The sequence below is a fragment of the Silene latifolia genome, chromosome 1 (assembly GCF_048544455.1).
Source record: "Silene latifolia isolate original U9 population chromosome 1, ASM4854445v1, whole genome shotgun sequence".
In the NCBI taxonomy this organism is placed as follows: domain Eukaryota; kingdom Viridiplantae; phylum Streptophyta; class Magnoliopsida; order Caryophyllales; family Caryophyllaceae; genus Silene; species Silene latifolia.
In genome coordinates this window covers 8,551,734-8,564,679 of record NC_133526.1, presented here as the reverse complement: position 1 = coordinate 8,564,679, position 12,946 = coordinate 8,551,734, and the positions used below count along the sequence as shown (strand labels likewise).

The window sequence follows — 12,946 nt, the reverse complement described above, 5'->3', positions numbered from 1 at the left end:
TTTTTATTATATTAACCATGAAAGTGGCAATTGAAACCAGTCAATTTAACTAATGGTAAAATCAAACCCCCTAACTTTAATTTCATCCATAGTTATTAACGCCTTACACCCTATTAATTTTTCCTCAAAATCTCATGAGAAAACCAACTACTATTCTTTACACTTTTGATTTTTATACTTATAAATCTAAGTATTCAATTAAATTATCACAAATTCTCATTATAGACGGACATTATCCGTCTGTATAGACATATACCATTTCCCCTCACAAAATACCCATTTGCCATAAAGTGGGGAGCACATGGGGGTGTCCCCCCTACCCAGTTTATTAGAAGTCTTTATCAGTCTGTTCGTCCCACCCGTCTATACCAAGACCTATTGTTAAATTATACCGTGAGATTGTAGTTACCTGAAAATAGAGATATAGAACTTGCAATATGCAATGAGTGTATAAATGCACAAATTCTTGTTTGTGACGGCACATATCCGTCACTCTTGAGTGACGGATACCATTTTACTTCACAAAGTACCCACTTTTTCTCTCTCTGCAACACTATTCATGTGGTCCCCTTTCTCCACTAACCCATTTTGTTACCATTTTATCTCATAAAATATCCGCCACAAATGGTAACCCGTCACAAGGGAGACCAATTGGTATAAATGTCACCCGTATAATTTTAACGATTACTAAATTTATAAGTATATCAATAAAGAGTGTATAGACTATAGAGTAATTGTTGATTTTCTCATACTTCCCCATTCAACTCCACTCCACTTTACTTTATCACGTTTGCCAATGCGTGTTTTATGCGCTAAATATTATTAGCTACGTATTTGCAAAAATTATAAAAAATTGGATATTTTTAATATACTCGTAAAGACGAATCAAACAAGATCACAGATGAATATATTTTCACTTATGTATTAAGAGAAAATTGAAATTGAATGTTTATTTGTGAATAGTGTAGAAAATTGAAAGTGATAGAGTAGAGTTAAATGGAGGAATTAAAATTTTAAGAAGAAATTGGTAGGAGTTGAATTTCATCCTTAGTTAGACCCACAAATTCTCATTGAAGACGGACACTATCCGTCACAAGCTGACGACGGATAGTACCCCTCTCATAAAAAGCAAGTGGCATAATTAATGGGTGCTTCATTTCCTACCCACTTGCCCTCCCACTTGCTTTATTGTGAGATGAGGAGTATCCATTTTCAGCTTGTGACGGAAATAGTACGTCACAAGCAAGACGCTTTGAGTTAGCATTTGCGACGGGTATTGTTCGTCTCAAATAAGAGACGGGCCAAATGTGACCATTTTATGAGAAAATGTGACCATCTTTTCATAGGTAATATTTTATGAACAGTTTATAAGTGATTACATTTTATCATAAAGTAGTCATATTTGACCGTCTCTTATTTGTGACTGTCACAAGTGAGAATTGCTGTTGAGTTAGACGTGGGGGTTAATTGATGTCGGCCTAATCAAGACCTAGGGTAAAACTTTAAATTTTATAGCCATAAAAACCTCATAAATTTTTGTCTGTTATCGATCCATAGGTCCCAAACAAAATTTGAAAAGTTGAAAGCTTTAATTGGCAACTGTTTATAACTCATTTAGTATTACTTCAATCTAAATCCCTACATATTCGTGATTACTCTTATTATTATTTTATTTTTTAGTGTTAAAAATTCATCAATTAGACTATAGTACAACAGTTAGTCTTGTTGAAGACGGGTCGGAGCAAGTGACGAGTAATGCCACTCATAAAACGGATAGGGGGACAAGGTGGGGGCACCTTCATGTGCTTCTCTCTCTCCTTTATTTGGGTCATTTGTAGGAGAAAATGGTATCCGTCACTCCAAAGTAATGAATACGTGCAATCTTTAATGAGATTTTGTGAGAGTACAATAATTGAGGAATCTGTGTTGGGCCCACATTAATAGTTAATCATTTTCAACATTTATTATTCACCAAAACTGCCCTTTTTTGGACTAATAACTAACTATTTCGTCTGCCCTTTTATCTACTTCTGTACTTCATTTCATGTTCATCTCAATCAGACCAATATATTTTGCTTGATTCTTTAACCTTCTCTCACACTTTTCAATGCTGTAGTTGCACTTAAAAAAATCAAAAACCCAGAAAATCCCCAATTTTTTTTCTTTAACCCTAACCTGTTTTTAGTTCATTTTTCTCAGAAAAACACTCAAGAATGAACAAAGAAAAACAACAATGGCGAAATTACCCAACAAATGGTAATACTGGAAAAGTTAATTTCCTGAAGAAAGTGAAAACCGATGAAGAAGATACCAACAAGAAGGATGCTTATCATCTTTATGCAGGTAAATTTCGTAAATCTGCGGTTAAAACGAACCCAGTAAATAGGAACTTAAACTCGGTTCTTAAATGTCGAAATATTGATGAAAAACCCATTAAAAAACCCGACCCGTATGAGTATGACCAATTTGTGGGTTCAAATATGTTGAACGAAAACATGTGGGTGAAAAATGGAAGTTATTATAATGATATTGAATGTGAAGAATGGATAAACTCGGTTGAAACTAGAATTTGGATGCTTAACGAGTTTAGGACAGTTTACCGGCGACTCGAAAGAAGCGTGGTTATGAAACCGTCGGTAAGGAGGGATATGATGGCTAGGAAAGAAATGATGAAAAAATACAAGTATTTTGAACCGACCCAAATTGTAGGGCAAGTCCCTGGTGTCAAAATTGGTGACGTATTCGATTTACGGGTTGAGTTGATGATAATGGGTTTGCACTTTCAATTGATACATGGGATTGATTTTATGATAACTTGTCCCTATGAGACATTGTTAGCGACTTCTGTTGTCGCTACTGAGGGTTATGATGATAATTTGATGGACAATGATGTGGTTTGGTATAAGGGTGAAGGTGGTAATTTTGAAGGTGGGGGTGAAAAGGGTAAAATGGGTGAAAAGGGTAAAATGGGAAAAGATCAGGTTTGGAAGAGAGGGAATTTGGCATTGAGGAATAGTATGAGGAGAAGGAATGAAGTGAGGGTGATTAGAGGGTTGAAATGTGGTTGGGAAAAGAAAATGGTTTTTGTGTATGATGGGTTGTATACGGTGGATGATTGTAGGGAAATTCGTGGACATTTTGGGAATAAAGAGTTTGAGTTTAAGTTAGTTAGGTGTCCCGGTCAAAGACGGATTATTTGGTCTAGGTATAGATATAATTCGTGCAAAAAGTAAATGTGAAGTTGGTATCAATGCCAAAAGGAGACCTCTTGATCTATGGGAGCCTCTTTGTGGACGGTTGTCTCGCGATGTAGTTTTTGTAGTTTTTGCACGAATTATGTCTCGGGATATAATTCGTGTAAAAAGTAAATGTGAAGTTGGTATCAATGCCACAAGGAGACCTCTTGATCTATGAGAGCCTCTTTGTGGATGGTTGTCTCGGTATATAATTCGTGTAAAAAGTAAATGTGAAGTTGGTATCAAGGTAGTTTTTGTTCTTGAATATGGAGTAGCTTTCCTAGAGCAATGGTTTGATGTTACATTCTCATAGAAGGTAACTCGGAAATATTTGGTTAAAATCTAGATTAACCATTTTGTTCAACCGTACAACGGTTACAAGGTCGATTAATTGTCGTCTTTGCTCTCTCCTTTTGAAGCATCAAGGTCGCTCTCTATTTTCCGGTGAATGTGACATTGTCGTGGTAGCAACCGGTTGCAGGCTCCAAATCATTGTATTTAGGTACTTAACCTAGTATTGATAGGTTTACACTAGTTTTTTTGAGGCAATAGGTTTACACTAGTGTATTGTGGAGTTCTGGCTTTTGTAGTTAAATGAAGGTGTATCAGCTTGTAAGCAGATATCGTTGCATTTCTAAGAAGTGGCTCCTTTGGGTCCACTGGTCAAATGCATTGTCTTTCCTTAGATCGACTTATTCATGTAATTATATTTGTTTCGTTTTAGTTCATGTTAAAATATTTTCGCGATCTTGATTTCTACCCGTTTTGTTGATCTTGCTTTAAGACTGATTATGTATTATATTACTTGTCTATATAAGACAAATATATTGTTCTGCCCTTCGCACACAGTCGGCATTTCGGGCCGGGCCAAGGCGTGCGGCACGAATCCGGCACGGTGAAGAAAACGAAGTGGCCAGAGTACGGCACGACCGGGTAAGAGGCAAGCCGCGATGCCAAAATTCCAAAAAATCCGTGCCTAGACACATACCAAGGTGCCTTTCCAGGATCACCCTAACATGAGAGACCGTCACCATCTCGGCTGCCCGAGGTTAGTATATCATAGTTACCATTCCAAAACGACATTTATTAAAGTATAATTAGTGAATGATTACATGATTCAGTACCAAAACCAAAGTAAAAGTTACTAGCGTTCAACAACTACAACTGAGGTAAATCTCCTGACAGCGGAAGCTTGACTCGAGCGATGACTCACCATCTCGTTCCCATAGCTAATAATCATCATCACCTGTCACAATCTGCTCACCATCCCTGAATGGATCACCAGATTCACCACAGATTTTACAAAACAACAACGAGGTCAGTTCACTGCATAATCAAAATAAGACAAGTACGATAAGATAAACAGTTGATCATCATCCACCTCCAACTCCCAATCACATCAAGTGTGTAGCCCTGCCAGTGGGGGACTGCAGCCGTACCCACCTAAGCCCCCGCTCATAAACGAGCAATAACCCTATTCATTAATGTGCACATCCCCTCCTGTGGCGGGTTCCACAGTGGGCGAAACTAGGTCGTGAAGCCATTCCCGCAAGTGACTCCACTCAGCCGAGGACGCACCTCGCAAACATCACCAACAACCATCACAACTCTAACACCCAACTCCAAGTCAACAATCAGCAGATAATCACAATATCAAATCGTACAACAATCACAATCAATCTTAAATCAATTAACAGTAAACCGAGTATGGAAACCCTTCCTTTTTGTAATCCAAGCACACACAAGCAATCAATAGCAATTCTTCATGACACCGTCACCTACACACAATAATCACATAATTCCAATTATCACATGCCAAAACCCCTTTCCCCCAAATCACAAATTTGGGCAAAACCCTAAAAGACAAATTAATGAAACTTATGAAATCAGAGGCTTACCGACACAATTGACGCAAGGAAAGATGAACTAGACTCACGAACGATCCACGCAATTGAGAGAGAGATTTGGAGAGGATTAGAGTTACGTTGTATTGCTTAGATTTTGTTAAAATGATTAAGGACTGTAAATCCCATTTTTATAACTATAATCCTTGATAAATCAAATCGCGGAAATAAACCTCGTCAGACCGGATACTCGGCCGAGTATAGAGTATACTCGGCCGAGTACCCTATACTCGGCCGAGTATTCCCACACTTGGCCCAGTATTCCTGGGCAGAAAACTGTCCAGAAACACACGACACACTCACTCGTCGAGTAAGCCATATTCGGCCGAGTAACCAACTTAGAAAACCGTAGTATTACAGCTAGAGACAAACCAATCTTCACCCACATGGAGTGGATGAGAAGATATATCATAAAGAGGAATTATGAGAAGAGGGAGGGGGTTCAGAAGTATGAAGGTAGGCATATGCCATATGTTGCCAAATATCTTAAATGGGCCGTCAGTGAATTTTGATACGATGGACAAGGAGTTACCATGCTCAGTAGAGCTTGGTAAGTATTTTTCAGCTACCTAGAAATTAGTCTTTATTTTCTCCTTTTTTTTCAAATAAAAACTAACAACATACATCAGTTTTCGCCATTGAGTGTTCTGGGATTGGTACTCCTTGTTGATAAATTGGTGATATTTGTGCTGAATGAGCTTTGTAGTACTACTATATGGTTGGTACCATTTGTATTTCTGTCTTACTCCAGAATAGTCATAGAGTTCTTCCCCTTGACTCTCACTCTCACCCCTGAGGAAAATGGTGATTGGTGAATATAAAGAGAGATGGAGACTCACTTTCACCTCTGAGGAAAATGGTGAATATAAGAGAGATGGAGTGTATGACTTCAGTAGTTATAATGAAGCTTCCCCAGTATGCAGGAAAATGGTGAATATAAGAGAGATGGAGTGCATGACACCTTCAACCCCATGAATGACGCCTCCCGCCTCAGCCTCAGGAGCCAACACCTTCCTTTGATCCTACCCATCTCACAAGTAAACAAGACATACCTTATTAGCAGGTCATGACAAATGACAATTGTAGCCTATATTGCTCCACATTTTTCAAATTATCTCACACACTCATGTTCGACACTATACACTGTAACATGCGTATCACAGTGTGTTGTTGGATACTTCTAAGCGAGCGTGAGTAACATAGATTGTAGCAAAGCTGAACAACAAGCATAATTTTGATACGAATTGAAAAACAATACCAATGACAAGGGGTTACAACATTCCTTGGCCAACGGTCAAGAAACACATGAAATCTCGTCAGGATGCTAAATATTGCAATGAATTTGGATAAAATACGACCGAATAATTCCAAAGTCCAAATGTAACTGTTATCTAGTAACTGATAATTGATATAATACCATAATTGACACTGACCAACACAAAAACAAGCAAGTTCAAACATTCAAAGCTAACATCCCAGATTTCGAAAAAACACTTCTTCGAGACCAGCTGCATTAGTAAAAAGAAAACAAGTCCCTACAAGAAAATTCAAAATACGCTAGTAACAGTACAATAGAATTAGCAATTGTTCAACATCAACATAGGAGTAGCATCAACATAGGAGTAACCCTTTGTCACCAACACCACCTCCCTTCAACTTTTTAAAATCTCGTCCCACGTAGCCTCGATTCAGCTTTCTTACACAGACTATTATACGTGACCAGATCCTCAGCGAGTCGCTTTACTTGGGCTGCAACACTCAGGAATTCAGAAATTCAGACTTGAATTAAAATTGAGCAAACTAATTCATTTGAGTTGTTGTGTGAACTTGCTCTAATTTTTGAAAATTCGATCCATGAGCATGAGGTCTATATGGAGTCTTTAGCTAAGGCTAATGCTAAGCATGTTGTTTTCATGAGCAAGGAAAAAAAGATGATCAGACATCTTACCTTATTCATTTTTATACGCCTCTCTTCGATCGTGTTCTGGTTGATCGAATAGTACCCGGAAGCATGTCATTTTTGGGTTGCTTTGGAGGACCCTTCCTCTTCTTCTCCGCCTTTTTTTCCCTTAGATGCTTTTTATTTTTCTCTTCGTGCACCTCTTCATTAGTAGCAGGCTCTTCATCATTTTTCTCTTCTTTAACCTCTTCATTAGTAGCAGGCTCTTCATCATTTTTCTCTTCTTTAACCTCTTCATTAGTAGCAGGCTCTTCCTGAGTGTTGCAGCCCAAGTAAAGCGACTCGCTGAGGATCTGGTCACGTATAATAGTCTGTGTAAGAAAGCTGAATCGAGGCAACGTGGGACGAGATTTTAAAAAGTTGAAGGGAGGTGGTGTTGGTGACAAAGGGTTACTCCTATGGTGATGCTACTCCTATGTTGATGTTGAACAATTGCTAATTCTATTGTAATGTTACTAGCGTATTTTGAATTTTCTTGTTGAGACTTGTTTTCTTTTTACTAATGCAGCTGGTCTCGAAGAAGTGTTTATCGAAATCTGGGGTGTTGGCTTTGAATGTTTGAACTTCCTTCTTTTTGTGTTGGTCAATGTCAATTGTGGTATTATATCAATTATCAGTTACCAGTTACGTTTGGACTTTGGAATTATTCGGTCGTATTTTATCCAAATTCATTGCAATATTTAGAATCTTGGCGAGATTTCATGTGTTTGTTGACCGTTTGCCAAGGAATGCTGTAACTCCTTGTCATTGGTATTGTTCTTCAATTCGTATCAAAATTATGCTTGTTGTCCAGCTCTGCTACAATCTATGTTACTTAGAAATTAGTCTTTAAAATATTTTGCAAAATATGGCATATGCCTACCTTCATACGGCAGGCATGTCTTAAATGACTACATACATGAATCCTACAGCAAAGCTAAGTACATATTAGCATATGAGCCTATTATTTGCCCAATGTCAAGTGTGAAAGTGGGAAAAAAGTGCACTGCCTGAACCATTACCCCCACAAGAAAGAAAGATGCCAGGGAGGCCATCAAGTAAAAAGAGGAGGAAAGAAGCTGGAGAAGAGGAGAAGAAGATATTGAAAAGAGTGAAGAAGATGAACAAGTGTGGCCACTGTGGTCAGCTTGGCCATTACAAGAAAACTTGTAAAAATCCACCAGCACCTCCTAAGCAGCAACAGGGGACAAGTGGTAGGCCTTTGGGTAGATCTGAATGGTCAAAACAGGTCAGAGAGAAAGCAGAAAGTAGAAGAGCAACAAAGGCAACATATGTTGCACAATTTCCACCCCAAACTGCAACAAAAAGCACACAACCCTCTCAAACAAGTGTTGGGCAGTCATCAAGTAACCGAGGACCAATTTAGATTTTTAATTGATGCATTTTACTATCAGTTTATGTAAGCTTTGGATTTGGAACAATCTATCTTAGTTTATGTTATGTTAGTACTTTGGAACAATGTGTTATCAAGGTCTAGGGCAATATATTTTGGAACAATGTAGTTTGTCAAATAGTGTTACTTTTGAAGATGCATTTGAAGTCTACTGATAAAGTCTCAAGTTTCATTACTCATACCGAAACAACTCTAATAAGATTACAACTCACAATTAAACTAAAACACCTTACATATACATAAAAACAAGAATTGCAGTGAGACATGTAATGGCAAAAAATGCCACCAAGAACCATGCTAATGACCCACACTTCTTAGCATTCTGAACTGTTTCAACATTTGGCCTTTCACTAATCACATTGTGCATTTCCTCAAGCATTTTTTTTTCCTTTCTTCCTTCATCCACTTTAGCTCATAATTAACCAACCTCTTCTCCTTCACTAGCTTGTTAATAATATTCCTCTGCCGATCACATTGTGGTCGATCAAACCAACGAAAGAACTTGCATCCACGAAAGTTAGTGTTTGGATTATAGAACTTGCAAGCTTCAAACCTTCCACCGGGATTATCCTCTGTCCAAGACGTCACAAGTGCAACCGGTATACCACAAAAACATTTGCGAGGCCCTTCATTGCTGTCGTGGGAACCAACATCCGAAACAAAAGACATGTCCTACAAAATTGCAACCAAAGAAAATAATATGTACCCACATAAACCTAACAATTGGGCGAAAATGAAGATAAATTAAGTATATAATAAAAAGCTAATGCATTACAAATTAATGAAGATTAATACCTTTAGTTGTTGTTATGAGAAACTTGATGGGAATGAGTAAGAGAAACCCAGATTCAGGAGATTCAGGAGAGAGAGGGAGAGAAAAAGAAAAAGATATCTAAATTGATATAGAAGAAATAACACTTTAATGAAGGGCAAACAAGCAGGGGGTTGAACAATAAATATAAGAAAATAGGGAGAAGGGTACTTTCGTCATAAAAAACAATATTTTGAGGGAAAAATTCAAATTGGCCGAAATATTCCCTACTGATTCCCGGCCCTGAACTGATTTTTGGTATCAAAATTTAAAAGTTATCAATTTAAAGGTAGTAAGTTTTAAAAATATTTATAAAAGGGAGTAATTTTTAAAAAGTTGTATATAAAAGGGAGTTTTTGATAAATTACTCTAAATAATAATAATAATTTCTGTTCTGGTCATTTGTTTATCTTGTCTTTTCGACGCAAAATCAAGAAGGGAGAAGGGGTTATTGTTAACGATAATAAAATTAGCGCGAAAGTGACAATTGAGCCCCATTACTTTGGCTAGATTAATCCCCTTAAGTTTAGATTGTAACAATTAGGCCCCATAAGTTAAGCAAAAGGTGAAATTAAGCCCTTTAGCCAAAATTTCATGAGAAATCCATTTTCTCATACCACAAAAACTCAATTAGGTTATATTTTGTGTAAAGAAAATTGCAAAAAAAAAAAATTAAATGTAAACAAAGACAATATTTTAAAATTCTATAAAAAATAAAAACTTTAGTTTTATTTTATTTTTTTCGAGAAAATCGTCATTTTTATTAAAATATATCTCTATTACCCGAAAAAACTAAGCACGTATATTTTTGGTATGTCTCATTTTTTTTATTTTTTTCTTTTCGTAAAGAATTATTAACAAATTTAAGAAAAATATTCAGTTTTTTGATAGAGCATAAATATTTTTATTTTTATGAAATAATTTAAAATCTTCTCTAATTGATGATAATTCATTTTAAATTTTGATTTCATTGTTAACTTTTATTTTGATTGTATATATTGTAAGAAGTGTAATAAATTTCACTTATGTAATACTTCCTTCGATCCACTATTTTCTTCCCTATATACGTAAACGGATTATTCAGATTTTCGTCCTTATTTCCTTTTTGGGTTGATTTGTGTAGTACAAATTCAATAACATGTGAGGTAATGTGTTTTGTGTGGTCAAAATTCAATTTCTTATTTCATGTGCAAAAAGGAAAGGGGGAGAAAATGGTGAATTGGAGGGAATATGATATATTGAATTTATCATGAGATTTTGAGTAAGGGGCTTAATTTCACCTTTTGCATAACTTATGAGACTTAATTGCTATAATCTAAATTTAAGGGGTTTAATCTCACGATTAGCCAAAGTAATGAGGCTTAATTGGCAATTTCGCTATAAAATTAGATGATCAATAACTCGCCCATAAAAATCTTCCTAATATATACCGTAATATTAAACAAATGAATAAATGTATGAATATAATTTTATTTTACTTTTTGACGCTTTTCATCATAGAAAAGTTAAAGAAGTTCATCATATCTATAAAACATTTGGACATATTTGAATTTTACAAAATTTAAGTAAAAGAATGCTTACATAGGACATAATACACACAAAATTACACTTTTGATTTTAGCACAAAGAATTTGAGAGAATAATAATATCAAGAATAATTGGGTTTATGACAATTACACCGAATTTCACCATCACTTCCAGTAAGAGGATTAATATTACCCATCTTAATCATACCCTTAACAAAATCATCAAAGAATTTGCCTTGGTCTACTGCATATAACAGCACAAGTAAATCCGCCTTGTTTCGATTAAGTAGTTGTTGATCAGAATGAAGCAATCCCTTTTTAACCACTAAATTCTGATAATATTTGTTGTCGAAAACAAACGGTGTTTGGATGTCTAAGGGTTCAAGGGCATCATCGTTGCCCATCTTAGGACATATTTGTTGGAGTGATGCAGCGAAGGTGGTGTCGATGTTTGAGTCATTTTCGATATGTGCTCGGAAATTTGTGCACCTTGCGAATCCTACTGTGTGAGCACCTGCAGTTACATTGTATATCAGCATGGTACAACCAAAGTAAATCAAATCGAGCTTATGTTTATTTTTTCTGAGCTTTTTCAAAATTATATTTTTATTGTGTAAATGGATGAAATCAGATACTATCTAATAAAGCTCGTATTCTTTAAAATAAAACTTGGATTCTTTATTACAAAGCTCAAATTCTACACTGTACGCCTGGTGGTAAAATCCAAGTCACACTCGTAAATATGATTTCCAAGCTTTTATGTTTCAATTGTTTTTTTTCTTTCAAATAAAACAAGGAAAAAAATTGCAAAGCACAGAATAAAGGGGACGGGGCGAAGGCGTACCCGAAAGAGCAACCATATCATTGAATGATAGACCTTGGGCAGCAAAGTTAGATGTGAGATTGTTAAGATTGAAGAATGGTGCTGGAATTGACATGTTGGCACCGGCTCGATTCGCCGTAATTGAATCTCTTCTTCCCAATCTGACTTCCCATGTTGGACCCCCATACTGCAATTTACAATATATTACTTTCGTTAGTATCATAATTGTCCTTTTGAATCATTTCGATGAAAATCTATTTTGAGATATTGGTTATCAAACATTATTTAGAAGATTATTTCGAACTTACATGAACTACAGCGTCACGAGCAATGATGGCAAGAATATCAGCACAAGAGACTATTCCGGGGCAAGCATACTCTAAATTGGCCTTGATTTGATCTACCACTTCAAAACCTCGTGCTGAATTGTTATTAGCTTTAGCTTGCATCTCACTTTGTATAGTCGCGCTATTATCCAACAGAATCGATCCATCGCAACCCTAATTTGCATTTACCAAATAACAAAATTATGAATATGATAGAATAAACCCCACGTGTTTTAATCACAAAATATTATTTCATTTAATTCTCTGAAACTGCTACATTTTATTAAAATACTACATAAATATTAACCAATGTTGCAATTCCAAGGAACAGAAGGGATTATATAGATTTGACTGTAACGTTTGTGAACTTACATTGACAAAGCAATCATGGAAATGAACTCGAAGTAAGGAAGCACCAACACGAGCCTCGTTCGCGATAGCTTCTTCAAGTCCTTGTTTAACAATACTTAGAGCTTGTGGGCAAGTATTTGAGTAATAATTAGGATCAAGATTGGCATGAACATTTAGAAAGAGGCCAAGGAAAGTAATCACTAGTAGAAAATAGACCTTTGAACAAGCCATAATAGTACAATACAACTTTTTTCTTGACTACAAATTTCTCAAAGTTGTTACTGTATTTGTTTTTGATGATATAATTGCTCAAAGTTTTTGGTGCATGCTTTATAAACATTAAAACATGACCAATTCAAGTCAACTAGGTTGAACACGGTTTAGTTTAACAAAAGTAATATCTCTAGGCTATTAACTATTTAACTATGTGTCCTAACAAAAAGTCTCATTATAGACGACACATATCCGTCTATAACTCACAATTCCTTATTTAATTACTATTTATTCATTCCTCTCTCCAATCCACAAACCTCACCATCTTCCTTTATTCATTCTGATGGGGCATATTCTGCACCCGCTGACCGAGTCAACATATTGAGCAAGGTCAAAGCCAAAA

The 12,946-nt window shown here is 36.1% G+C and overlaps 1 protein-coding gene and 1 long non-coding RNA gene across 2 annotated transcripts; both read right to left on the bottom strand.

Annotated features, from left to right (window-relative positions):
* Positions 1–8,648: 8,648 nt before the first annotated feature.
* LOC141648987 (uncharacterized) lies at positions 8,649–9,403 on the bottom strand. The gene is made up of 2 exons (XR_012546059.1): positions 9,289–9,403; positions 8,649–9,165 (listed from the first exon to the last, which is right to left on the bottom strand). It is a non-coding gene; the product is annotated as an uncharacterized LOC141648987 (long non-coding RNA).
* Positions 9,404–10,853: 1,450 nt separating this feature from the next.
* Positions 10,854–12,599, bottom strand: LOC141648937 (peroxidase P7-like). The gene is made up of 4 exons (XM_074457657.1): positions 12,352–12,599; positions 11,962–12,153; positions 11,675–11,840; positions 10,854–11,344 (listed from the first exon to the last, which is right to left on the bottom strand). The coding sequence occupies exons 1-4, from the start codon at positions 12,559–12,561 to the stop codon at positions 10,953–10,955; spliced, it is 960 nt and encodes a 319-aa protein (XP_074313758.1). The 5' UTR covers positions 12,562–12,599; the 3' UTR covers positions 10,854–10,952.
* Between the last annotated feature and the right edge of the window lie 347 nt (positions 12,600–12,946).

Excerpts from the sequence above, each read along its gene's own strand:
- LOC141648937 (XM_074457657.1), bottom strand. The coding sequence starts at position 12,561 with ATGGCTTGTTCAAAGGTCTATTTTCTACTAGTGATTACTTTCCTTGGC. Across the intron at positions 12,154-12,351 it reads TCCATGATTGCTTTGTCAAT|GGTTGCGATGGATCGATTCT; the intron begins GTAAGTTCACAA and ends AATGCAAATTAG. Across the intron at positions 11,345-11,674 it reads TGATATGGTTGCTCTTTCGG|GTGCTCACACAGTAGGATTC; the intron begins GTACGCCTTCGC and ends ATGTAACTGCAG.